General features: G+C 58.3%; 3 protein-coding genes across 5 annotated transcripts; all 3 read left to right on the top strand.

Moving 5' to 3' along the window:
• DPH1 (diphthamide biosynthesis 1) lies at positions 1-9585 on the top strand. 2 transcript variants are annotated; one of them, XM_037133765.2, is made up of 13 exons: positions 357-485; positions 2414-2566; positions 2688-2751; positions 4271-4392; positions 4801-4958; positions 5091-5212; positions 6718-6786; positions 7185-7341; positions 7479-7579; positions 8091-8169; positions 8429-8569; positions 8716-8823; positions 9498-9585. In XM_037133765.2, the coding sequence occupies exons 1-12, from the start codon at positions 428-430 to the stop codon at positions 8803-8805; spliced, it is 1314 nt and encodes a 437-aa protein (XP_036989660.2). In that variant the 5' UTR covers positions 357-427; the 3' UTR covers positions 8806-8823; positions 9498-9585. The 2 variants fall into 2 exon arrangements, with proteins under 2 accessions (XP_053518737.1, XP_036989660.2); XM_053662762.1 differs by lacking the exons at positions 8091-8169; positions 8429-8569; positions 8716-8823; positions 9498-9585 and adding exons at positions 1-20; positions 7869-8066 and having other exon boundaries at positions 7479-7571.
• OVCA2 (OVCA2 serine hydrolase domain containing) lies at positions 8837-10600 on the top strand. The gene is made up of 2 exons (XM_037133766.2): positions 8837-9169; positions 9498-10600. Exons 1-2 carry the CDS (start codon positions 8995-8997, stop codon positions 9995-9997), a joined length of 675 nt encoding a protein of 224 aa, XP_036989661.1. The 5' UTR covers positions 8837-8994; the 3' UTR covers positions 9998-10600.
• A 9301-nt stretch (positions 10601-19901) lies between these two features.
• On the top strand, positions 19902-24495 carry HIC1 (HIC ZBTB transcriptional repressor 1). Of its 2 annotated transcripts, none has more exons than XM_037133720.2 (2): positions 19902-20027; positions 21478-24495. In XM_037133720.2, the coding sequence occupies exon 2, from the start codon at positions 21498-21500 to the stop codon at positions 23640-23642; it is 2145 nt and encodes a 714-aa protein (XP_036989615.1). In that variant the 5' UTR covers positions 19902-20027; positions 21478-21497; the 3' UTR covers positions 23643-24495. The 2 variants fall into 2 exon arrangements, with proteins under 2 accessions (XP_036989615.1, XP_036989614.1); XM_037133719.2 differs by lacking the exon at positions 19902-20027 and adding an exon at positions 20898-21148.
• Positions 24496-24627: the final 132 nt, after the last annotated feature.

Genomic DNA, 24627 nt, shown 5'->3' on the forward strand with positions numbered 1-24627 from the left:
AGGCCGTGGGGTTCGCCGAGGTAGGGAATGTGGCCCCACCCACACGCATCCACTGCTTTCACTAGGAGAGGAGGTGGGGGGCGGAGCAGAAAGACGTGGTGTCAATCACAGGACTCAGCCCGCAGAAGTCCGGCCGGGCGTGGGCGGGCAGGCAGGGGAGGTCTGGTCTGGGAGTGCCAGGTTCGGGTCGGCGCGGGGGAGGAGGGGACTGGGTGGTCGGGAGAGTGTACCCGCGGTAGTACGGGGCCACTAGGGGCTCTCGCGAGTCCCGACCTTGCGGGCTGAGATTGGGCCACAATAGCTCCGCCCCTTTCTTCTTCCTCACTGTCCCCGCCTCTCTCTGGTCCTTCCGCCAGCAACTGCGATGGCTGCGCTCTCTACGTTCCTCTAGGGCTGTCTTTTTGGCTCCCACGTGGGCAGGCCGGTAATGGCGCTGGTCACAGCCGAGGCAGCGGAGCTGGGCGGCCGAAACGGCCCTGGCAGAGGTGGGTGCTACAACGCAGCGGCCTCTAGACCTTGCATCTCGGGGTAGGCCTCCCAACTTAGAGACAGGACCAGCCTCCTTTCTCCACCAGACCTGGAAGTTCCCGGCGTCTGTCTGTGGCGGCTGTCACCCGAGCCTGGGGGACCAGTGTCTCTTTTGTAGACTTAGGGCGGGATTGTGAGCAGCCCCTTCTAGGAACTTGCAATTCTTAAGCCGGAAACACTGTCCCCTGCCTTAGCCCTCGTATAGACGCGTGAACACTCACGGGAAAGATCGTCCTGACTGGGGTTGGGGGGGGGGGGCGGTGAGGAGCCAGGAGCTTTGCAGTAGGCATTCCACAGTGGTCTCGCTGGGTGTGCTTTCAGGGTCGGGGCAAGTGGTTTTAGTCATCAGGCACTTTCTGAGCGCTCACAGAATACCAGGCCTGTGCAAGGTGCGGGGACTAGACTACAGCCTTGCCCTTGGGTACCTCAGTCTTCCGAGGAACACTAATGTAAACAGAAGATTTAGCCACGTGATAAAAGGAGGAGGCACCTACTGACTCTTGGGACAAATTGAGCTGCTAAGACTACCCAGATAGTGTAGCAAAACCACAAGGGACGTAGACCTGTGAGAGGAGCTTCTGTGAGGGGCTCAGAGACACTGGGCTGGTTGTTCCAAGGCTTTTGAAATAACTGAACAAAACCATAGCAGTGATGACATTCAAATCTAGTCTCAGGGTCCCAGCTAAACATGCTAGTTCTGCTCCGCAACATCACCACCACTGCCCCACCCACCCACCTACTCCCTCCCAAGCCCCCCTCCCCCCACCACCACACACACAGGGTGAAGGACCAGGTCTGGGAGGAACCTGCCTATTATAGTGAGGGGCCCTAGCAGAAGTTCTGGCACATAGTACAGGTTTAACCAATATTTGTTCAGTAAATTAATTTCTTGCCAAATTCTCAAACTGTCTGGCTCCTAAAGAGGTAACTAGGCCCTGGCCAGGTGGCTTGGTTGGAGCATCATCCCGTGCACCATAAGGCTGTGGTCCACTCCCCAGTCAGGACACACACCTAGGTTGTGGGTTCTATCTTTGGTTGGGGCGTGTACAGGAGGCAGCTGATCAGTGTTTCTCTCTCTTCCTTCCTCTCACTAAAATCAATAAACATATCCTTGGGTGAGGATTAAAAAAAACTTTAATCAAGGGTTTGTAATTATTTACATACCGACATTTGCCCCCATTACACTACTGCCCCCTAAAGGTTGAGGCCACTTTTCTGTCTTTACCTATTTGCCCACAGTCTGACTAAATTGTTCTTTCCGTCCTTACTGGGGTAGGAGGCAGGGTGGAGCAATAGGACTAGGGAACTGAAGTCAGTTAAGTGCTTGGTGTTTATTTCCTTTTTAAATGAGAAGAGGGGAGTGCAGGAACTAACCATTGTAGACATAATCAGTATGCTCAGGTAAGGAAAGCAGCCATTAAAATGAGCACTTAGAACAGTTTGCTGACAGATCTCTTATCTAGGACTTCAGAACCTCAAGGTATTCTCAGGTAGCAGGAGGAGGGACATTCTCCCAGAATACTTGGGCTGCCTTGGCTCATGGTTTTTCTTTAGGACTGTTCTCTATCAAGGAGCAGTTGTATGGATTTGTTTTCCATTGGCTCCTCAATTCGGTCCACTGGTATCACATCTGGTTTCCCGAGGTGAGGGGTGAACCATACCCCATTCATGGGCACAAGTCTTTGATTTCCAATAATCTCACAACATGGAAATTCATTGTGCAGGTTTCTTCCTGGCTTAATAATGAGTTTTCTTTCCAGCTCCAGGATGAACTCAGTGGGGAAGATGGCAGGGCCAAGCCCCAACACATCTGGGATCTGGGATTGAAATATGAGTAGAGCTAGTAGTTTAGCTGGGTGTGACTAGGGTCTCAATGTTCATCTAGGTCGAGCCCCTCGGCGCCGCGTAGCCAATCAGATCCCCCCTGAGATCCTGAACAACCCCCAGCTGCAGGCAGCCATTCGAGTTCTTCCTTCCAACTATAACTTTGAAATCCCCAAGACCATCTGGAGGATCCAGCAGGCCCAGGCCAAGAAAGGTGAGCCCCCAAGCTTTGAGCTGGGGTGGGGGTGGAGAGGTTGCCTGGCCGGTTAGGGGCAGTGACCCCATTCCAGCCTCTTCCCATCCTCCTGCTCTCATGTCTCTGCCTTGTCTTGCAGTGGCCTTGCAGATGCCTGAAGGCCTCCTCCTCTTCGCCTGCACCATTGTGGACATCTTGGAAAGGTGAGGCTTAGGGCACTGGAGAAGGAGCTGGGCCGAGATCCCATGCTCATTAATTACTGCTTTGCCTGTTGATCTCATTCTTTCTTCTGGATCTCTGCCTTCAACCATAGACACACAAAGGGGGAAAAAAACAAAATTAAGATAGAGCAGGTGGTGGGGCCTGAGGAGGAACCTAGGAATCCTCAGTACCGACCCTGGAATGGGTTGAGTAGTCAGCGCAGGGTCTGGCTAGGGGGAGCCTTTTTTTCTGGCACATCTTGGGGAATAGGGCAGGGAGGGGCTTGGCGGGGGAGAGGTGCCTTGGAGATGGTATTCAGTTCCTCTACCCCCTTGTCTAAGTTTCTTCAATACAATGAGCCATCCTTGGGGGGTGGGGGTGAGTGCTCAGCCATCTGGTTCCATCACAGGAATGGGGAGAGGGAATGGAGAAAGGGGAGGTCATCTCATGATGGGAACCTCCCACTTCCCTGCTGCTGCCCTTCCCCCACCCGGCTCCTCATCCTGCTGCCACAGACTCACTTCCTCTTCCCACCCTCTTGCCCCTTAGGGATGCTCTCTGGGGCTTGGGCTAATTTGCATACATTTTAATCTATAAAAAATTAAGTACTCAGGCTGACTCAGATGCCTGGGCTGCATTCTAAGGAGTTGAATAATCTGCTTCTGTACAACCTGATTTGGGGGTGGGGGAGGAGGGGTTGGGGAGTGACTGGCGACAGTTAAGCTTTCCCCAGCCTGCTCCCAGGAGAGGCATGGGGAGACCCCACTCACTGAGACAGGGTACATGCCTGGGGATGGGTCTCGGGAAAGAGCTGGTGCTCTGCTCCATTCCTGAAGTGGGTTCAGGAGGTGAGGGGTCTTCCCCACCCACCCCCGTCCCACAGTGATTCAGGCCTGGCAGCAGATCCCATGGCAATGTGTTGGCCAGAGCCCACTGTTCCTGACACATGAGGTGTGTGGGCGGTGCCATGTGCTGTGGGGGAGCTGCGCATGGGTGCCCCCATCCTGGGCACAGAGGGCCCTGACTAAGGGTGAGGAGGCAGCGGGGGTCTGGGCATCAGGGAGGTCGTCGTGCCCACATGTGCGTGCCCACGTGCCCCACAGTGCCAGTGTGTGGGGGCAGGTGCCTTTGCACTTGTGTGCATGCTCACTGCTCGGGGTGGGATGAGTCAGGCCATCGAGGGGTCTTTGTTTGACCCTGTGTATGCCAGTCTGAGATTTGGGGGTTCCGCTTGTAGTCTGAGGATGAGCAGAGGAATCAAGGTGCTACAGAGACCATCCTCTGGCTCAGGAGCTGCTGCCGGGGCTGGAGGAGGTGACAGCTGGGCCCCTCCTCCTCTTTGTTGGCAGAAATGGTAGCTGCCTACCCGAGGGATTGGGAGAGGTAGGGAGAGAGGAGCTGGGCCCTGAGGTGCCTCCTGAGGGTGAGGTCTCTCTTCCACCTCACTCCTTGTGTCGCTATGGGGGAGGCACCTCAGGGCTCAGCTCCTCTCTCCCTACCTCTCCATTGTTGCCCCCACAGGTTCACAGAGGCCGAAGTGATGGTGATGGGTGATGTGACCTATGGGGCTTGCTGCGTGGATGACTTTACTGCAAGGGCCCTGGGAGCTGACTTCCTGGTGCACTATGGCCACAGCTGCCTGGGTATGGCAGACCAGCACACCTGGACCCTGGCAGGGCTGGTAGGGAGGCAGGACTGCACGCTGGTCCTCATCACAGCGCCTTGTGGGCATGAGGTCCTTCCTGGTTTCTGGGATGGTCTCAGCCTTCCTGCGTTTTCCTTTGGATTTTGTTGCCTTGGAAACCATGCTGCTGTCCCAGATGCGGGTGTTTGAAAGACTTCTGATGGTGTAGCAGACTGGGCCCCCAGCCAAGTGACAGAGAAAGAGCTTCTAAGGGACCTGTGACCGCCCACCATCCCCCCCAACACCACACTTCTATCCCTAGCCTGAAGCCACTTGTCCTGGCTGCTCAGAGACCTTGACCTAGGCCAGGCCCTCTGCCCCTCCTTCCTTCCAAAACAAAGTCTCCTGAACTCTTCCCTCCTCCTAGTTCCCATGGACACCTCTGCCCAAGACTTTCGGGTGCTGTATGTCTTTGTGGACATCCGGATAGACACTGCCCACCTACTGGACTCTCTCCGCCTCACCTTTCCCCCGTCCAGCGCCCTTGCCCTGGTCAGCACCATACAGTTTGTGTCGACCTTGCAGGTACGTGGGCAGAAAGCAGCCAGTCTGCCACCTATTTCCGGGTCCCCCTCCGGGTGCTGCAGGCTGGTCCTCCGGCCCGGGCTCTCCCCCGCCCTGCATCCACTCGCTTTCCTTCTCCCGTTTTCCCTACAGGCAGTTGCCCAGGAGCTGAAAGCTGAGTATCGTGTGAGTGTCCCACAGTGCAAGCCCCTGTCCCCTGGAGAGATTCTGGGCTGCACATCCCCCTACCTGCCCAGAGAGGCAGAGGCTGTTGTGTAAGTGAAAAATGGGGGTGCCAGTTGTAGAGATGTACAAAGTATACCCTCAGAGTCTAAAACTCCTTAACCATTCGCTCAAGGTCACCCTGCAAGACGGAGACCAAACAGGTTTTCAGGTGTTCTGTTTCCCTCTCCACTGCGCTGTCCACCATCCAAAAGGCTGTGCCCGGGTGAGGCAGAAATCAGAGAGTCTGATAGGGGCTGAAGGTGGGCTAGAAATGGTGGGAATATAATTGGAGAAGATGGATGGGCACACCCAGGCTGTAGCCCCATTAATTTAGCATCCGGACAGCTAACAAGCAGGAGCAGCGTGTCTCCTGCTGCCTAATTATTTTAGGTAATGGAAATGCTTAATGTTGTGTGAATGCAGCCAGCCTCAGAGCCGACAGCTCTCAGCTGGGACTGGGGAGGGGAGCCCCATTCCCAGCTAATGGCAGGAAAGCAGGCAGGGGCACTCCCCTGACTGAGCCCCATCTTTGGGACTACAGATGCTGGCCTTGCTGTGCCCACACAGGCACCCTGCCCATGGACAGGCCCACATCAGGGCTGTCCCCAGCTCTGACCTGGCAGTCCTGCTTCCCAAGTGACTTTTCCCTGTGCCTGCATAACTGAGCTTTCAGATGTCTACCTGTGGGGCATGCGAAGTGTGTGTGTTGGAGGGAGGGACACCCCGAGTGTTAGCCATTCATCAGAATTCAGTGTGGGTGCCCAGGGAAGGAGCTGCTGTGGCAGATTGTCTTCCCTGCTCTGGCCTCTTTATCTCTCGGAAGGCACTGTTAGAGGTAGCATCTCCCAGGGCATGCTGGGTACAGCCTTCTGGGAGTTAGGCCTAGTGTGGAGTCCCAAATATAGTGCTTAGTAGTTGTGACTTGGGCAAGTTTCTTAACGTCCCTGAACCTCAGTTGTATCTTGTAAAATGGGATCACTGTAGTAGCTTGGAGAATTACTGGATAGGACTGAGTGAAGTCACACATGCCAGGTGCTTAGCCCGGCCAGTGCACAGAAGGCAGGAGCCCAGTAAACAGTAGCTATTGTCACAACTCAGGAACTGGACTCAAGAGGTAGTTAGGTAGTTAGGACAGAGAGGAGCCAGTGTATACCCTGAAACCTCATTTACAGGATAGATGACTGACTGCTGCCCTTGTCTGTATTGAGCGAAGGAGAATCTGGGCCCCCACTTCCAAGTTAGGATCTCCACAGCCTGGGGTGGCCTTTCCTGGCCTCAGACATGCCTTTACTCCTCCCCCAGAATGTTAGGGGATGGGGGCATTCTTAGATTCTGCATAACTGGAGGGGCTTTATGGTAATCCAACTCAAACTCCTTGTTTTACCAAGTTTACCCTGTGAGAAAACCAAGACCTTAGGAGGTGAGATGACTTATTCCAGTTCACACACAGGTGGTAGCACAGCCAGCCAGGAACTCAGTCCTCTGAACCCAAGCCAGTGCCTGCTTCTGCTGCTGCCCCTCCCACACTTACCGCCTCCTCTCTAACCCCCTGCAGATATCTTGGAGATGGCCGCTTCCATCTGGAGTCTGTTATGATTGCCAATCCCCATGTCCCTGCTTACAGGTATGGGCTGACCAGCTAGGGAGAGGGTGGGATTCTCTGTCACTGGGGCCCTCAGTCAGCCAAAACCTCCTCATTCTCTGGCTACTTAACAGCCCCCAGCCTTAAAGATCTGAGGTACTTGGGTCCTGAATCTGGATGTCGAACCAAGGGCTGCTGCTGCAGAGTACCCACCCGTCCCCTGGGATTCACACAGACGTCTTAAAACCCTCTTCCACTCTTGCCTGCTCGAGCTGTGGGTCTGATCTTCCCAATGACAGTCCACACTCTTGCCTATGTTCCTAATTACCTGCATAGAGCCCGAAGCTTCAGGACACCGAGGGGCTGAGGCAGGGGGCTGTGTGTACAGCCCAAGTCCCATGAGTGGCCATCACTGTGACCCTGACAGCTTTTTTCCCCAGATACGACCCATACAGCAAAGTTCTATCCAGAGAACACTACGACCATCAGCGAATGCAGACTAACCGCCAAGAAGCCATAGCCACTGCCCGTTCAGCTAAATCCTGGGGCCTTATCCTGGGCACTCTGGGCCGCCAGGGCAGCCCCAAGATTCTGGAGGTCAGAGGGCTTGGGACGGCATTTGGAGGAGGGGACTGACTGGGAAACCCAGCAGGAAAAATCAGTAGGCTGAAGAACTTAGCCTTGGCAGTTTGGTCATGGTGACTCCAGCTCTGCCTCCCTCTCTCTACCAACAGCACCTGGAATCTAGACTCCGAGCCTCCAAACTTCCCTTTGTGAGGCTGCTGCTGTCGGAGATCTTTCCCAGCAAGCTTAGCCTGCTTCCTCAGGTAGATGTGTAAGTTTCCCCACCTCACCCACCTAGCTAGGCCTGGCTAAGAAAGTTTGGAAGCTGGTTCCTGCCCAGCACATACTGAAGGCTGGAGTCAATGGGAATTGCTTCCAGAATCATGAAATTGTGATGTTTACAGAACACTCATCCAGCAGGGGCTAGGTCATACTTAGTCTGTCTTGGAGCTCACAGGCAACTGCAGCTTCAAAGTGGTTCTGTGTGAGATGAGTGGGAGGGGTGGTTGGCACCTGTGTTGTACCAGGCACTAAATTTGATTCTGGGGATACTATCACAGAGCAGCTGCCCAGGCCCTCCCTGCCCTCTGAAAGCATGTAGTCAGTGGAGAAAACAAGCAACACTGTAAGTGTTATTCTAAACAGCAGTAAGTTCCAGCCTTTACTTTAGAATTCATAGTAAGCATTCACTGGCTGTGTTGGGGACATGGTCACCTTTTTCAGCTTGCTGTCCAGGAGAGGGGGAAGTCCTCCCTTGAGTCTGATCTGACTTCCCTTCACAGGTGGGTACAGGTGGCATGCCCACGCCTCTCCATTGACTGGGGCACAGCCTTCCCCAAGCCGTTGCTGACACCCTATGAGGTAACACCAACATTTGAGAGAGTGGGCTTTATACCTGGTTCTGGGATCTAAAGTGGAGTCGGGTAGGTGGGCAGCACTTATTTACAGCTGGGCCACTTCCTGACCAAGTGGCCTTAGGCAAATCTCTTAACCTCTTTGAACCTGACATTTCCTCTGTGGTGTGTTGAGAATAGGACCTTCAAGGACCCTTGTGAGGATTGGATTAAATAATCCTGTGCAGAAAAATATTGGCAAGTGTTGTCCGGTTCTCCTCCCTTAGGCGGCGGTGGCCCTGAAGGACATTTCCTGGCAGCAGCCCTACCCCATGGACTTTTATGCCAGCAGCTCGTTGGGTCCATGGACAGTGAACCACGGACGGGACGGGCCCGCCCAGGCCCCGCTGCGGCCTGCGCTGGGGAAGGTAGGCAGGGACTCCCAAGGAGGGAGGAGTGGTAGCTCCCTAGCGACGCGAGCTGTGGCCGCCGCCTCGCGGCCGCTACTGAAAATACAAGAGAGGGATGAAGGACGCCGTAGAAGCCGGATCCTGACCGAAGTGTGCGACTTCAGGTGCAGGAGGGGCCCTTGCGTCCTTCTCCAGACGTGACTTGCGAGGGTTGCAGCTGCAGAGATGAGAAGGTGGTGCCACTTGCTCAATGAGATGATCCTGGGTCTCAGGTATCCGCTCTGCTTTGGCTGCGCCTTACCCTTCCGTGTTGTTATGGGAACGCCCGCTAGCTCTGAGGCCCGCCTTCAGGGTGGTGCTGACGTTTGGCCCCGCCCCCCACTGTAATTCAACTTCCGCTCGGGGAAAGGCTGCTTCCGTTCTCTGGCGCGCTGCTTACCGCTATGGCGGCCCAGCGACCTCTGCGAGTGTTGTGCTTGGCTGGCTTCCGGCAGAGCGAGCGGGGCTTCCGCGAGAAGACCGGAGCGCTGAGGAAAGCGCTGCGGGGCCGCGCCGAGCTCGTGTGCCTCAGTGGCCCGCACCCGATAGTGGACGCAGCGGGCCCCTTGCTGGAGTCCGGTGAGAGGAGTCATGTCCCGGAAATGCACTACGAGTCTTCTGCATCTTGCCTCGTCTCCATAATATCCTCAGCACCCCTTCTCCCTGTATCCTCACTAATTCCTCCCACCCTTCCAGTTCATTCTGCCCATACCTGTCATTTCTGCCACCCCAGCCTCCCAGATTTCCACCTTGATTTGTACCGCACCACCACCCCTCCATGCCATTGTTCCCAACCTCACTTCCCCCAGACTTTGTACTCTCTCCTTAGCCGCCTCTCCCTGTCATTCTCATTTCTTTCCAGCAGCATTCCCCTTTGCCCTAACCCCTATCTCCCATATCGCTGTAGGGTCTTGCCCTCCGGAGGAGCAGCTTCGAGGCTGGTGGTTTTCAGAACAGGAGACAGACGTTTTCTTCGCACTAAAAGAGCCCACAGTGTGCAGAGGACTGGAGGAAGCACTGGGAACGGTGGCACGGGCACTGAACACTCTGGGACCTTTCGACGGGCTCCTTGGTTTCAGCCAGGGGGCTGCGTTAGCAGCCTTTGTGTGTGCCCTCGGCCAAGCAGGCGATTCCCGCTTCCCCTTGCCAAGGTTTATCATCCTGGTATCCGGTTTCTGTCCTAGGGGCCTTGGCCTCCGGGAATCCATCCTGCAGGGCCCCTTTTCACTGCCTTCACTCCATGTTTTCGGGGACACTGACCAAGTCATCCCCTGTCAGGAGAGTATGGAGCTGGCTAGCCGATTCACGGGATCCATCACTCTCACCCACTCTGGTGGCCACTTCATTCCAGTAGCTGCACCCCAGCGCCAGGCCTACCTTAAGTTCTTGGACCAGTTTGCAGAGTGAAAGATCAACAAATGCCTGGGTTTCCATATCCTACTTACCACCCCCAATCGGGACACAGAATTTGGGGTAGACTCTGATTCCTGCCCTCCCCTTTTCCCTACCCTGGAATCTCCACTGTTGTTAGTGCCCCTCACCATCTCACCATCTCCAATTAAGAGACAAATATCAATTCTTAAAAAAAAAACAGATTAGTCCTGGCTGGTGTAGCTCAGTGGATTGAGCGCGGGCCTCCGAACCAGACAATCGTAGTTCGATTCCCCGTCAGGGCACATGCCTGGGTTGCAGGCCGGTTCCCTGCCAGGCCAGTTCCCAGCAGGGGACGCAGGAAAGGCAACCATACATTGATGTTTCTCTCCCTCTCTCCTTCCCTTCCCCTCTAAAGATAAATAAAATCTTAAAAAAAAAAAAAATTATATAAGCCCAGCTCTGCACTCAAGGAAATGGGGAGCAGGAGGCCTTAACAGACTTTCACCTTGGTATCTAGTACTCCAACATGGAAAAAGCAGGGGTTGGCACCATTGTGACTGCCACAAAATAAAGCAATTTAGATTTTGAGCATCTTTTCCTGATACAAAAAAAATAAAGAGAAATTTTGGCCCTGGCTGGTGTAGCTCAGTGGATTGAGTGTGGGCCTGTGAACCAGATGATCGAGGTTCATTCCCAGTCGGCATGTGCCTGGGTTGTGGTGTGGGCCAGTCCCCGGTGGGGGACGCAGGAGGCAACCATACATTGATATTTCTCCCTCTCTCCTTCCCTTCCCCTCTAAAATAAAGTCTTAAAAAAAAATTTCCCCATCTGCACCGCCTCCAGGGCAGCTCCAAACAGAGGTGTTTCCAGTTAGGAGCCCCCAGGAGAGGCTTGTGTATGTGTGTACACACGCTCATACATTTTTGGTGGAGGTCTTCAGTACCACCCTGAAGGAAAGGAGGTCTTGCTGAGTCAGGGAAGGATTTATATCAGAAGTTCTAGGAAAAGATTACCACATAAGGCTCCACCTGGACCACACTAAGTCCAGGCTTCTTCCATCGTGATCCCCGACAGCTGTGTGCTGGCCTCTTGTCAGACCCTGGCTTCTTGTGTTCTCCGCTTTCTCCTCCATAACCGCCTTGGCTCCTGTGAACTATGAGCTCAAAGGGTGGGATGGTGATAAACCTTGGATGGAGGCCAAAGTTAGAGGAAACCCTTTGCAAACTTGCCCCCATTTGCATAGTTTCGGAGATTGATGCTGCACTGTAGGGGTCCCAGCCAAAGCCTGAGCTGCCTACTGGGTGTGTGATTGTTTCTCGGTGCGCTAAAGCCTGCCCGCTTCAGCCATTTCCCTACCTTCAGCACCCCACCTTCTGCCCCAGCTGCTCTCTGACTTCAGTCCCACCTCCTCAGGCTCACCAACTTGTTCCTCTAGAACATCTGAACAGATCCTCTCTATGCCTCAAGCATGGTTCCCCCCGGGGATTTAAGTCATGGAGCAGAAACTAAGTTTGGGGATGCAGCACAAATACTCCAGCCCATCCTGAGACAACCAGACTAACAGTCCTTAAATTACCCCAAATTCTAAGTTCTGCACAGTAGACAGCAGCTGTCCAAGATAATTTTTTTTTCTACAGCTGGAGTTACCTGCCTGGACACACCCAGTTTACTGGGTTTAGGATCTTTACAGCAGAAAGTGAGGGGCGAGGAAAGTTCTTTGCCACAGTTCTGTCTCTGCCTTGTTCTTGGTGTATTTTTTATTTTATTTTTTATTGTACTTACTTTCTTTAGAAAGAGAAGGAAGAGAAACATTGATCAATTGCCTCTCTGCACCCCAACCAGAGACCAATCCTACAACGCAGGCATGTGCCCTGACTGGGAATCGATTGGTGACCCTTTAGCTTTGTGGGGTGACAACCAGCTGAGCCACACCAGGCAGGGCCTTGCTCTTGTTGTGTAAAGGGGTCTCTTCCTTGGTAAAAGGTGGAGAGTCTAAAACGGACTGAATTACTCCTATAGACCTGTTGGATTTGGCCTACACAATTTTAGAAAAAATCAGATTTATGGAGTTTAAACTTTTAGTAATTTCACAAAAAAATTAGGATTCCTGGCTTCTCTGGAAATAAGTGGTTTGAAGTGGATGCAGTGGCTCTGCAGTTCAGGGTTCACGAACTCTCGTGGCCATCACAGGCTGCCCCTGTAGCAAGGTCCCAAGAGGTGAAAACGATGGCTTGTGTACCATAGCTACTGGTACTTGGGTTATTGTGAAGGTTGAAAGAAGAGAAGTCGGAATGAATTTTAAGCCAGGGCTTAAAGTCAGAAGGGTGAAGGAAGCAGTACTGGGTGTAGTAGAAGCATTCATGCCTGGGATGAGAATTTTCCCCAAGAGGCATAAAATCCCCCTGAAAGGGCAGGTCATGTGATCCACTGGTTCCAACAAGCGAGACACTGTTGCCTGGCATCATGCCCTCCAGGAACAGCTGAGAATCCTAGAGGGTCTGTGTACAGCCCCCTGCACTCACCCACCCACACACAAAGATTCTGTGGACCGTTTGCATCTTCATCATGTTAAACCTTGGATTCCTGGACCAAACTCCAGATCCACTGAGTCAATCACTGGGACCCAGGAATTTACTTTGACAAGTTATCTGGCTATTTTCACACAATATGCCATCTGAAAACCACTGCTTAGAGAGTAAAATGTAAGTCTCTGTTAATGTCATTTGATAAAAGCCTGCCCTGTGATTCTCAGGCACTCCACTAGGGAGGGGGAGCAAGCTCTCAAGATTCATTGACCTAACATTCTCAATTTATAACTAAGGAAAAGGAGATCCAGAGGCTAGAAAGAGCAATAGCATTTAATCAGTGCGAACTATGCCAGTCATTGTGATAAATAGAGCTTTATAGTTGTCTAATTTAATCTTCACAAATTCTGAGGGAGATACTATTATTAACTTTACAACTGAGAAAACAGGTACAGAGAGGCTAAGTAACTTACCCAAAGTTCATTCAGATTCCCGAACTCTCATGATTGACCTTTATTAGTCATTGTTTTCTCTGCTGCCCCATTGAAGGGGAGCACAGACCACCACTCACTACGGTTGGGCTAAATGTCTTCTCCTGGCCTCACCTCCCTAATTCATAAAGTAAGTTGGGGAGTGGACTGCATTAAATTATTTCCAAGATATTAAAAAACTCTTTAACATCGTACAGTCAGTCTTCTGGTTATTTTCCCCTCTGTCCAGGTTCTCCAGATGGGGTCCAACTGCAAAAGACTTGGTCTCTTCTTTTCAAGAACATCCCTGCATTTCTCTTACCTACCTTTCACTCCACTTTAGATCCCTGAAGCGATTGGAAGAGTCCCTTGGCAAAGAACCTCTCAACAGCCCGAGTCCCTGAGGTCCTGCTCAGACAGCAACTGAGTCTTCGGAGGCCCCTCCCGTGTTCACTCTGCCTAAGTGTCCAGACCGGGGGTCTCCCCAACACCACCCCCCTCACAGACATAGTGGCCTAATTGAATAGTACTTAAGAGCAAAATAGCATTTTGTGGTTTTAAATGGTTTTTACTTACATCATCCTATTTGATCCTCACATCAGGCTTGCCCAAAAGGATCAACTCATTTTACAGAAAGCTTAGAAGCAACATGGCCCCTTAAGTAACAACCAGTTGGTGACAAAGCCTGGTTGGACCACCTGCTTTGTAGTGCATGCTCCCACCTACATGCACTGCATCTGCCAGCGATGTCCACTGGATTCCAGAATCGACTTCGTTTTAATATATGACCCCAGGGTCCCTGGGTGGGAGGAAGGCAGCAGGTGAGCGCCGAGTAGCTGTGAAACTGGCACCAGCTGTCTTAGAAATTTAGAAGAGGAGGAAATAAAAATAAATAAGAATTTAGCTCTGGCTGGTGTAGCTCAGTGGATTGAGCCCTGGCCTGCCCACCACAGGATCGTGGTTGGATTCCCAGTCAGGGCACATGCCTGGGTTGCAGGCCGATTCCCTGCAGGCCAATTCTCAGCAGGGGAAGCACGAAAGGCAACCATACATTGATGTTTTTCTCCCTCTCTCCTTCCCCCCTTCCCCTCTAAAGATAAATAAATAAAATCTAAAAAAAAAAAAAGAATTTAATGGAAAGGAAGATGTATGGAAAAAGTAAAGAAAAATTGGGCCCTGGCTGGTGTAGCTCAGTGGATTGAGCGAGGGTTTGCGAACCAAACAACCTCGGTTGGATTCCCAGTCAGGGCACATGCCTGGGTTGCAGGCCAGTTCCCAGCAGGGGACGCAGGAGAGGCAACCATACATTGATATCTCTTCCGCTCTCCTTCCCTTCCCCTCTAAAGATAAATAAATAATATCTTTTTAAAAATTGGATTAATTGTTGGCAGGGCTGGGTTGCATTAATCATTCCCAGTATTGTCCTTAGGGAAGTCCTGCACCCAATATCCAACAGTCAGCCCCTGCCATAGGTGACGTTGGTGGCGGTAGGTGACCTACACAATGTTTTTGAAGAGGTCATGGCTCACACTTTACTGGCACAATCTGGGCCTGGCACAACGCCGGACGACGCTACCAGGCCCTTCTGATTCACTCCCCCTCTTTAGGGCTACTTTGAGATAGTCTCCAACTGGGATCCATCACCTAGAGATAGACGGAGGGGAGGATGTTAGTAAATTCAGACAACAGTTCCTGGGCCTGGTTAACTTTACAGGCCCACTGGCTTCCTGAGGTTTGGGAATCTTCCTTATCCTACATGGTTCAGAGGAGCAGAGTGGGGAGAGGAAAGAAGGGAGGCTGCAACTCCACCAGAAAATGGGTTCAAGAATTACTCTGCCCTCTGCCTACTCAGCTAAGGGTTCTCGGAAGAGTGAGATTGTGGCATATTTAGGAAAACCTTCCTCTGTCTACCCACTTCAGTACCCAGGAGGCAAACATTTTGTTCTTGCCTCAGAGTCCCAGCAGTCTCCCTCCCACAGAGGCGCTAAAAAGGACCCAAATTTCATTAACTACCCCTTTTCTCGCCATCCTCTGTCTGCAATACCTTGGCTAGGAGAACAAAACAGTCACTGAGCTGGATGGGCAGACAGAACTGCGCTCACACGGCTTCCTTCTCTGCTCGGGTGGAAGCGCGGTCATTAGACCCTGGAAGAACCCGCCCGCCTGCGCCAAAACTCCCGCCACCCCCGCAGATACCTTGAATTTTGACTCGCCCCCCCCCCACCCCGCCTTCTCTTCCTCTCGGTCTCCCCCTTACTGAGCAGGCGGTGAGCAGCGTGGCGCGGTGCGTGGGCGTGCTGCGGGGCGACCATGGCTGTAGACTGTTACCTCCAGTTCCCACAGTAACAATCGAAAGCCACGGTTGCCCTGGAGACGCGGGGGCGGGGCGCGCGGCAGCTCCAGTTGGGCTGACGTCAGGACTGCGGGTGGGGGCGCGGGGGCGGCGCTCGCGGCTGCGACGCAGCGCCGGACGCTACCGGGCTGTGGGGTGCGTGTGGCCAGCCGCCCCTCGCAGCCCCTGGGGACCCGAGAAGGGACGCCTGACGGCGGGGCTTGCTCTGGATCAGCACCGCGGACAGCGGCGGCGCGAGCAGCGAGCACGGGGCTGAGGACCCCAGGGAACAGAGGGGCCGGGGGCGCAGCAGGCGGCCAGGTCCGCGGTCTTGGGGCGGGGCCAGGCGTCGGTGGCCGTGACTGGAGACTGTTACTGAGGGTGGCCCTAGCAGTACGCAGTCTACAGCCAAGGTGCCGGCGCGCTGCCCGCGGAAGGAAGGGGTGCAGGGAAGTGCCTCCGCCACCCGCAGCCGGGGGCGCTGCTGCTCTTCCTCCCCCGCGACTCCCGTCTTTCTCGGCCCTAGCGCTCGCGGACGGGCACGCGGGCCTTGACGTCAAAGCCCTGTGACGTCAAAGATGTCCCTGCTGAAAGACACTTCCGGCGGCGTGGGTGGGGGTGGGGCGGGGCTGTCTTGCCATGGCCCCGCCCCCGCCTGGTCCTGAGAGGACAGCTCCTCGCGCAGAGGCGGGAGGCTGTCCTGTGCTTGTGAACCGGCCGACGGGGACGCAGAGGCACCAGCTCGGCGGGAAGGGGAAGGGGTACCGGGGCTGAATGCAGGCCGGGGGTCCCAAGAAATCCGCAGCCGGTGCCTGGCTCAGCCGGCTGGGGGCAGCGAGGCTGAGTCACCGCGCTGCGGGGAGGGTTAGGAGGGGGTGCGTCTCCTGAGGCGCCAGCATCTTCGCCCCACTTTCTTGGGGGGATGGCGCAGGAACCCCAGGAAAAGCCGCGGGGACTCTGGGGTCCGTCCCCTGTTCGATGTTCTTCAGAAGTGGCCCCTTCTCCATCAGGGCAAGCGCTGCAGAGTGTTCTGTGTACGCCTCCGGCCCGGGAGCCACGAGCTGCAAGGGAAACCTCGCCCCAGCCCCGTCCCCAGCCCCACCCTGCAGGAGCCCCCAGCCTGCCGCCCGGCTGGGGCGCTCTCCTCACTGCCCTCCTGTCCGTGCCTGTCGCCTGTCGGCCAGTCGGACGGACTGGCTGCTTACCTGTCCGGCTGCGTCGCGCCAGCGCCCGCTCGCCTCCTGCAGCCCGGCTGGCGCCGCGGCTTTTATAGTCGCGCGTAGTACTCGTGCGGCGGCTCATTCATGCAGCCGGCTCCTACACACTGACGCGCTGCCGACGTCAGCGGGGAATTTAGGAAACGGGAAGAGGGGCTATTTATAGTGGCGAGGGGGGGGGTGGAGACCTCGGCGATGGGGAGCCGGGAGAGAGAGGCGCACGCCCGGAAGCAGGAGCAGGGAGGGCAGCCCGTGCCCCTGTTCCAGTCCACGAGGGGCCCGCGGGAGGGCAGCGTGGAGGTCGGGTAGGCCCCTTACGTGTCCGTTCGCTCTGGGACACCTGGGGCGCAACCCTAGCCCCCGCCCCGGTCTTCCAAGGTCCTCTCATCCCGTAGTCCCCACTCCCCCGCCTCAGTCCCTCCACTCGACGGCTCTGTGACGTCGCAAGGTGCCCCGCGGCGGCACCCCAGCGGCCTTGAGGTGTCATCACGGGGGGACGGGACAGGAGAGGGAGCTGGACCCTCAGAGAGCAGCACGAGGGCCGTGGTGTAGGGAGCGGAGGGGAGAGGAGCAGGGCGGCTCAGGGGCCTTGGAAGCAGGAGGAGGCCGGGCCTGGAAGGAATGCGGGGTTGGGGGGCGGGTGTCAGGGTACCGTCGGGAGCTGGAGATCCGAAGCAAGGCAGAGAGATTGAGTAGGGTGGCTTGGACTCTCCGGATATGAGCAAGGGGCGTCCTCTGTGGGGAAGTTGGGCAAAAGGTGGCTGGAGAAGGGGAGCGAGAGGGAGAGGAGCCAGGAGAACAAGCCAGCGGTGTCGGTTTCACAGCCGGACACCCAGCAAGAGGAGTTTAGGACCCATGTGCGGAATGACGGGCATGGGCAGAGCTCATCATACGCAGGTGGTGACGAGTGAAGGAGACCACGGGCTCAGTAGCAGCTTGGTGGACAGGGCTCTCAAGGGGGTGGCCGAGCGAGGACCACCTCCTGGAGGGCAGAATGGTCAGGAACTGGACATGCCCTGCGGGGCAGAGTTTCTCTGGACAGGAGCAGGGAAATGAATGATCTTGGCCCAGCCTGCCGCCATCAGTTGAGAAGGACTCTAAGGGAGGCAGGGGAGTGTGTGAGAGAAGTGGGGTTGGGGCGGGCCAGGGCCAGGGCCAGGCCAGAGCCAGGCCAGAGCAGCTGGAACTGGGGGGAGGGGTCAACTGAAGTCAGCGAGGCTGCGAGGCGAGTCCGTGGGACCCGCCCACTTAGACGTAAGCACAGCCTGGGGCAGCGAGTTAACTGGGAAAGCCGGTTTCTGGGAAGAGTGTTAAGGAAAAACATGCAGAGTGGGCAGAGGGGACACGGGGGTGGGTTACAGTGGACAGACTCCTCTGCGCAAAAGAGACGCAGGGCTAAGAAACTCCTCAGGGAGCTCGGATCTGGCCCCGTCCAGAGAATAAAATACAGCAGCAGGGAAAAAGTCAGAGAGGCCCTTCAGACCCAAAGGCATCTAGCTGTCCTGAGTTGTTGTTATTATTATTATTATTATTATTATTATTATTATTATTTTGCCTCCAGGCTTTGTCCCAGAGGTTATCTTCTCCAGACACACCTTCCTGCTTAGGTGTGAGTGACAGGGAGAACTCCTATTCATGCATCAAAGCCCAGCTTTAAGAGAGCTCTAAAAAGGCTCTGGGTCCGAAGAGCCTTCTGGTCTCCCTCTAGCGCTCCATTCACTTTTCTCTCTCAGCGCACAACAGATCCCTCTGCCCACAGAGGGAGCCCCCCATTTTCATTCTCAGAATCCCACCACTTCCCTATTGAGGGTACCATGGGGAGACGGAAGAGAAGATCGGAGTAAGGTTGACCCGAAACACGGAGTAGAAAGTGGGCGCAGGCAGACTCAGGACGCGGTGAGGACGAGAAGGACCTGTAGAGACCAGGAGCCGCCTCCTGGGCTCCGAGGCCGTGAAGTCTCCCGCAGAGGAAGGGGAGTCTCTGGGGGGCGACCGGACCCTTGGTGTCTACCTGGGACAGCGAGTAGCCTCGCCCACGTCCCCTCAATGAGTGACTCAGCCACTACCTCTTTGGAGAGACTTGGGGTGCCGATGACCGCACCCTGCGCGGCGAGCGTGGTCCCCACCCGCCCAGAAACCCTGAGTGGTTGCTAAGCTCTCCAAGGCCTTGGGAGAGACGAGATCTGGGCGAACCTCACCGGTTACTATGGTAACTCCGCACCCCAGCCTCTCCCGCCACCGCTGAGGGAGGCGCAGCCAATCGTAAGCTGCGGATGGGCTCGGAGACCCACTCCCACCCTTCACGTGTGGGCGGGGGTCAGGAGGAGGGGGAGGAGGCGGAGCGTGGGCCGCGGCGGGACCGGTGCTGCTGCCAGACCGGTGCAGCCGCCGCGCGCCGCGGGGGACACTTCCGGAGCCCGGCGAGTGCCCGCGCGCCAGTGCGGGTCCGCTCCCTCCCAGAAGGGCGGTCACTTGCCAGATCTGGCCTTCACGTGGGGCGCGGGACCTGGCTTCCGCAAGGCTGCAGGCCCTCCTGTCCCGTTTCTTTTGGGTCTCCGGGTTGGAGGCGACGTCGTCCAATCGGGTCCCTCAAAACGGCTCGCTTGGGCAATCATCGGGCTGGAGTCGCCTCTGCCAGACCCCCAAGAGGTGTTATTCCCAGTCGAATATCCTGGGGCTCCTCCAGAGACCAAGTTCAGGGCAAGCTGTCTGGGAACCCTTTTCCCCAGGTTCACGGAGGGCTACGTGGCAGCCCCCGGGAGTATCCCAGAGAGTCAGGACTAGAACTCCCGGGAGAGGTCAGCTGCGTAAACCTCTCGAGGTCTATGCAAACATTCGCGCCCACGGGTGTCAATACCTGGAGAGGATCTGGGTGCGAACGGGCTTATTCTCTGCATACCTAGCCCATGTGTCCGAGGGCGGGTGTGCTTGGGGGTGCGTAGAAATAGCCCCCACCAGGAATGTCTAAGGAGATCTTGTCTATTTTCTTCTCCCTTAGGATTTTCGTAACCTCTTTCCCACCATCTACTGTCACCAGAGTCTCTTCCTTGAGGGCAGGACTTCTCCGACTTGGGGCGATGTGAGAATCTGGAAATATGTACACGGAAGCGTTTAGTTCAAAACCCCGGGATGTCTGGGGCTCAAAGATTCGGGGCTTGGGTCTCCAGATGGGCACATCTGGGAGGGCGAACCCGAGAATAGGCCCCCTCCGCGATCCTGCTGCGCATCTGCGTGCCTCCAGCCCAGGTGCGCGGGAGGGAGGTCGTGGCTGTGCTGCGCAAAGCCCCGCGTAGCCGCGAGGTGGCGCCATAGCCGCAGCCAGAGCCTGCCGGCCCGGGCCGCTCCAGATAAGAGTGTGCGGAAAGCGCGGCGGGGCTGAGACGCGACCAGGACGCGGGGAGGACGGACCAGCAGGACAGACCGACCGGCGGCCCGGCGGGTGGAGGGCAGCGCAGCGCAGCCACGTCCCCCCCTGGATCCGCCGGTAGCCGGGCCCGGGGCTTCCGACATGCCCCCCAGGTGGGTCGTCGGGCTGGGGACCCGGAGAGACAGGGGACCGGGGCAGCCCGGTCCTCGCGCTCTGGCCGCCTCGGGTGCATCCTCCAGTGCGAGCGTCCCGACGCGGCTGGGGTTCGGAGCTCCGGGTGTCGCCCCTAGGGGACCCAAGACCACCGGGTCGCTGCTCTGCGCCGGGTTCACGGCGGGGTCAGCGGCCGGGGCCAGCTCTGCCCGCACATGGGCTGGAGAGGCGAGGGGAAGGGAAGGGGAGAGCCGGCGGGCGGGGCTGGCAGGGGCGCTGCCCTGGCACAGCTCGGCGCCTGGCAGCGGGGCGGGTGGGGCGCCGGCTGGGAGCTGCCACCGCCGCAGGGAGGGGAGCCCGGCCCGCCGCGGCCGCAGGTAACGGGCCGCGAGGCCCTGCGGGCCAGGCGGAGAACGGAGTGGGGCGGCGAGCGGGCAGGCGGGCAGGGCAGCTCAGGGCTCGGCTCGGGCCCCGCCGCTGCCCGGCTTTGCTGAAATGGGGGGCGAGAGGAAGAGCTGGGAGCCCGGGGACTGGGGCTGACGCGCCCCTCCCGGCCTGTCTGAAGTTGGGAAACTTTTTCCTAAGTTTGGGGCGGCCGAGCTCCGGTGGAGAAGGGGCCGAGGGGAGCTGGGGAGGGAGGCGCCGGGCTGTGAACGCAGACCTAAGGCCGACGCCAGGCCGGGACTCGGGTGGGGCGCAGGCCGGGGTCAGGGCCGCAGCCGGCTGCGCGCGGTGCCCGCCCGGGGCGCTGCCCCCTCCCTCCCCTGGGAGCTGCGTGGCTCCCCCCCTCCCCCCCACCTGCTTCCTGCCTCAGCCTCCTGCCCCGATATAACGCCCTCCCCGCGCCGGGGCCCGGCCTTCGAGCTCTGCCCGCCACCGCAGCGGCTGCCTCCGCTCCCCGTGCCGCAGCCGCGGTCCGGCCCCAACTAGGGCCTGACAGCCCCCGGTCGGGGCGGCGCCACGGAGACCACGGCGCTCCCCTCCTCCGATCACTTCCCCCAACTAGGGCGACTTCTCCCGAGGCGGGAGGCGCCTTCCACTCGGCTCCCTTAGATCCCACTTGGGCAAACTTCTCGGCCCTGAATGACTTTTCCTGAAGCGGACATTTTCCTCAAATCGGGTAACTGTCTCCGAAGGGGTCACTTCGTCAGAACAGTTTTCTCCTTCGAAGCCCCCAGAACCCAGCCTGCGTGCCGGGTGCCTCTGGCCAAGGGGGTGCAGGCCAGCCTGGCCTCCTCTCCAGCAGCCACTGTCCTGCTCCCTCTGGTGCGGGCCTCCCACCCAGGCGTCCACACTCGGAGGCCACTCATCCTCCAGTGCCCAGGCTGGTGGTGCTCGATGCTCTGGCCTCGCTGAGGGGAAGGGGAAGTGGAAGGGAGAGGCGCCGGTCTGGGGAACCGGCCGCGAGGGCTCATGCGGCCCTGACCCGACCGGTGTGTGTCCCCGCAGGAGATTGTGCTGGGCAGACGATGCTGGACACGATGGAGGCTCCCGGCCACTCGAGGCAGCTGCTGCTGCAGCTCAACAACCAGCGCACCAAGGGCTTCTTGTGCGACGTGATCATCGTGGTGCAGAACGCCCTCTTCCGCGCGCACAAGAACGTGCTGGCGGCCAGCAGCGCCTACCTCAAGTCCCTGGTGGTGCATGACAACCTGCTCAACCTGGACCATGACATGGTGAGCCCGGCCGTGTTCCGCCTGGTGCTGGACTTCATCTACACCGGCCGCCTGGCTGATGGCGCGGAGGCCGCGGCGGCAGCGGCTGTGGCTCCGGGGACCGAGCCGAGCCTGGGCGCCGTGCTGGCCGCCGCCAGTTACCTGCAGATCCCTGACCTCGTGGCGCTGTGCAAGAAGCGCCTTAAGCGCCACGGCAAGTACTGCCACCTGCGGGGCGGCGGCGGTGGCGGCGGCGGCTATGCACCCTACGGGCGGCCGGGCCGGGGCCTGCGGGCCGCCACGCCCGTCATCCAGACGTGCTACTCGTCTCCAGCCGGGCCTCCGCCGCAGCCCAGCGCCGAGCCGCCTTCGGGCCCCGAGGCCGCAGTGAACACGCACTGCGCCGAGCTGTACGCCTCCGGCCCTGGCCCGGCAGCCGCTCTCTGCGCCCCGGAGCGCCGCTGCTCTCCGCTCTGCGGCCTGGACCTGTCCAAGAAAAGCCCGCCGGGCTCCGTGCCTCCGGAGCGGCCACCGGGCGAGCGTGAGCTGCCTCCTCGCCCAGACAGCCCTCCCAGCGCTGGCCCCGCAGCCTACAAGGAGCCACCACTCGTCCTGCCGCCGCTGTCGTCACTGCCCTTCCAGAAGCTGGAGGAGGTCGTACCGCCTCCGGATCCGTTCCGTGGGGGTGGCGGCAGTCCGGGACCCGAGCCCCCCGGCCGCCCCGACGGGCCCAGCCTCCTCTACCGCTGGATGAAGCACGAGCCAGGCCTGGGCAGCTACGGTGACGAGCTAGGTCGGGAGCGCGGCTCCCCGGGCGAGCGCTGCGAGGAGCGCGGCGGGGACCCAGCCACATCGCCCGGGGGACCCCCGCTCGGCCTGGCGCCACCGCCGCGCTACCCAGGCAGCTTGGACGGGCCTGGTGCAGGCGGCGACGTTGACGACTACAAAAGCAGCAGCGAGGAGACTGGCAGCAGCGAGGATCCCAGCCCTCCCGGCGGCCACCTCGAGGGTTACCCATGTCCACACCTGGCTTATGGTGAGCCTGAGAGCTTCGGTGACAACCTGTACGTGTGCATCCCGTGTGGCAAGGGCTTCCCCAGCTCGGAGCAGCTGAATGCGCATGTGGAGGCGCACGTGGAGGAGGAGGAGGCGCTCTATAGCAGGGCTGAGGCGGCCGAGGTAGCGGCGGGAGCCGCCGGCCTCGGCCCCCCTTTCGGAAGCGGTGGGGACAAGGTCGCTGGGGCTCCGGGCGGACTGGGCGAACTGCTGCGGCCATACCGCTGCGCGTCGTGCGACAAGAGCTACAAGGACCCGGCCACATTGCGGCAACACGAGAAGACGCACTGGCTTACCCGGCCCTATCCATGCACCATCTGTGGGAAGAAGTTCACGCAGCGCGGGACGATGACGCGCCACATGCGCAGCCATCTGGGCCTCAAGCCCTTCGCGTGCGACGCGTGCGGCATGCGCTTCACGCGCCAGTACCGCCTTACCGAGCACATGCGCATCCACTCGGGGGAGAAGCCCTACGAGTGCCAGGTGTGCGGCGGCAAGTTCGCTCAGCAACGCAACCTCATCAGCCACATGAAGATGCACGCCGTGGGGGGCGCGGCCGGCGCGGCCGGGGCGCTGGCGGGGCTGGGGGCGCTGCCCGGCGTCCCCGGCCCCGACGGCAAGGGCAAGCTCGATTTCCCCGAGGGCGTCTTTGCTGTGGCCCGCCTCACGGCTGAACAGCTGAGCCTGAAGCAGCAGGACAAGGCGGCCGCGGCAGAGCTGCTGGCGCAGACCACGCACTTCCTGCACGACCCCAAGGTGGCGCTCGAGAGCCTCTACCCACTGGCTAAGTTCACCGCGGAGCTGGGCCTCAGTCCGGACAAGGCGGCCGAGGTGCTGAGCCAGGGTGCGCACCTGGCTGCCGGGCCTGACGGCCGGACCATCGACCGTTTCTCCCCCACCTAGAGCGTCCCTTGCCAGCCCTCATCGTCGCCGACGCGTGGCCCCGACCCGCACCCCCAGGGAGCAGCGGCGGCAGCGAGCAGGCAAACCGAGCCGCGACTATATAGTAGCAGCGGCCGCAGCACCGCAGTGGCGGCGGCCCCACCTCCCTGCGGCCTCACCTGGCCTCACTGCTTTGTGCCTTAGCCCGGGGATGGGGGTCAGGGGAAAACCCCGGGACGGGGTGGGTTGGGGGAAGGGAGATTTATATTTTTGATATCAGCTTTGACCAAAGGAGACCCCCGGCCCTTCTCCGCCTCTTCCTGTGGTTCATCGGCCCCCTCCCCAGGCTCCGTGCTGCTCCTGGGGGTAGGGGTGTCGCTGTCGGGATGCTCCCAGCCCTACCTCCGGCCCTTGCGACCACACCCATTCTCACTGTGAATCTCCCCGCTGGGGTCGGAGCGTCGGGCAGAGTTGGGGAGCTGGGAGGGGACTGAGCCGGCCGGAGGGCCCCCCCGCCCCCCGCTCCCGCCCGCCCCGGGACTGATAATGTGAAGTTCCTCATTTTGCACAAGTGGCACTAGCCCCAGGGCCAACCCTTCCCTTCCTCTGAAGACAGAGGGCCGAGACAGTGCTGCCTACCGGGTCTCCCACTCCTGCCGTGTCCCTTCCTCCCTTTCCTGGGGCCCCCCCGGACCATATTTATTGCATGCGCCCCGGGCAGTCCCGTACCCCAAGCCCAGGTTGGGCTGGGCTGGAACGTGGTCTCCTTAGCTCCCTCTTCTTTTGTATATTTTCTACCTTGTACACAGGCTCTTCCAGAGCCGCTTCCATTTTCTATACTCGAACCGAACAGCAATAAAGCAGTAACCAAGGACCCTGGAACCCTCACCTCTCTCCCAGCCTGCACTGGGACCTGGGTGCCAGCACCAGGGTGGGTGGAGGGACGACAAACCCGAACCTCACGAGGGTGCAGAGGCTTGGACGGTCTTCCCTCCCCAGTCCCAGA

This window comes from Artibeus jamaicensis, unplaced genomic scaffold, assembly GCF_021234435.1.
Source record: "Artibeus jamaicensis isolate MK-2021 breed Jamaican fruit bat unplaced genomic scaffold, CSHL_Jam_final contig_2790, whole genome shotgun sequence".
In the NCBI taxonomy this organism is placed as follows: domain Eukaryota; kingdom Metazoa; phylum Chordata; class Mammalia; order Chiroptera; family Phyllostomidae; genus Artibeus; species Artibeus jamaicensis.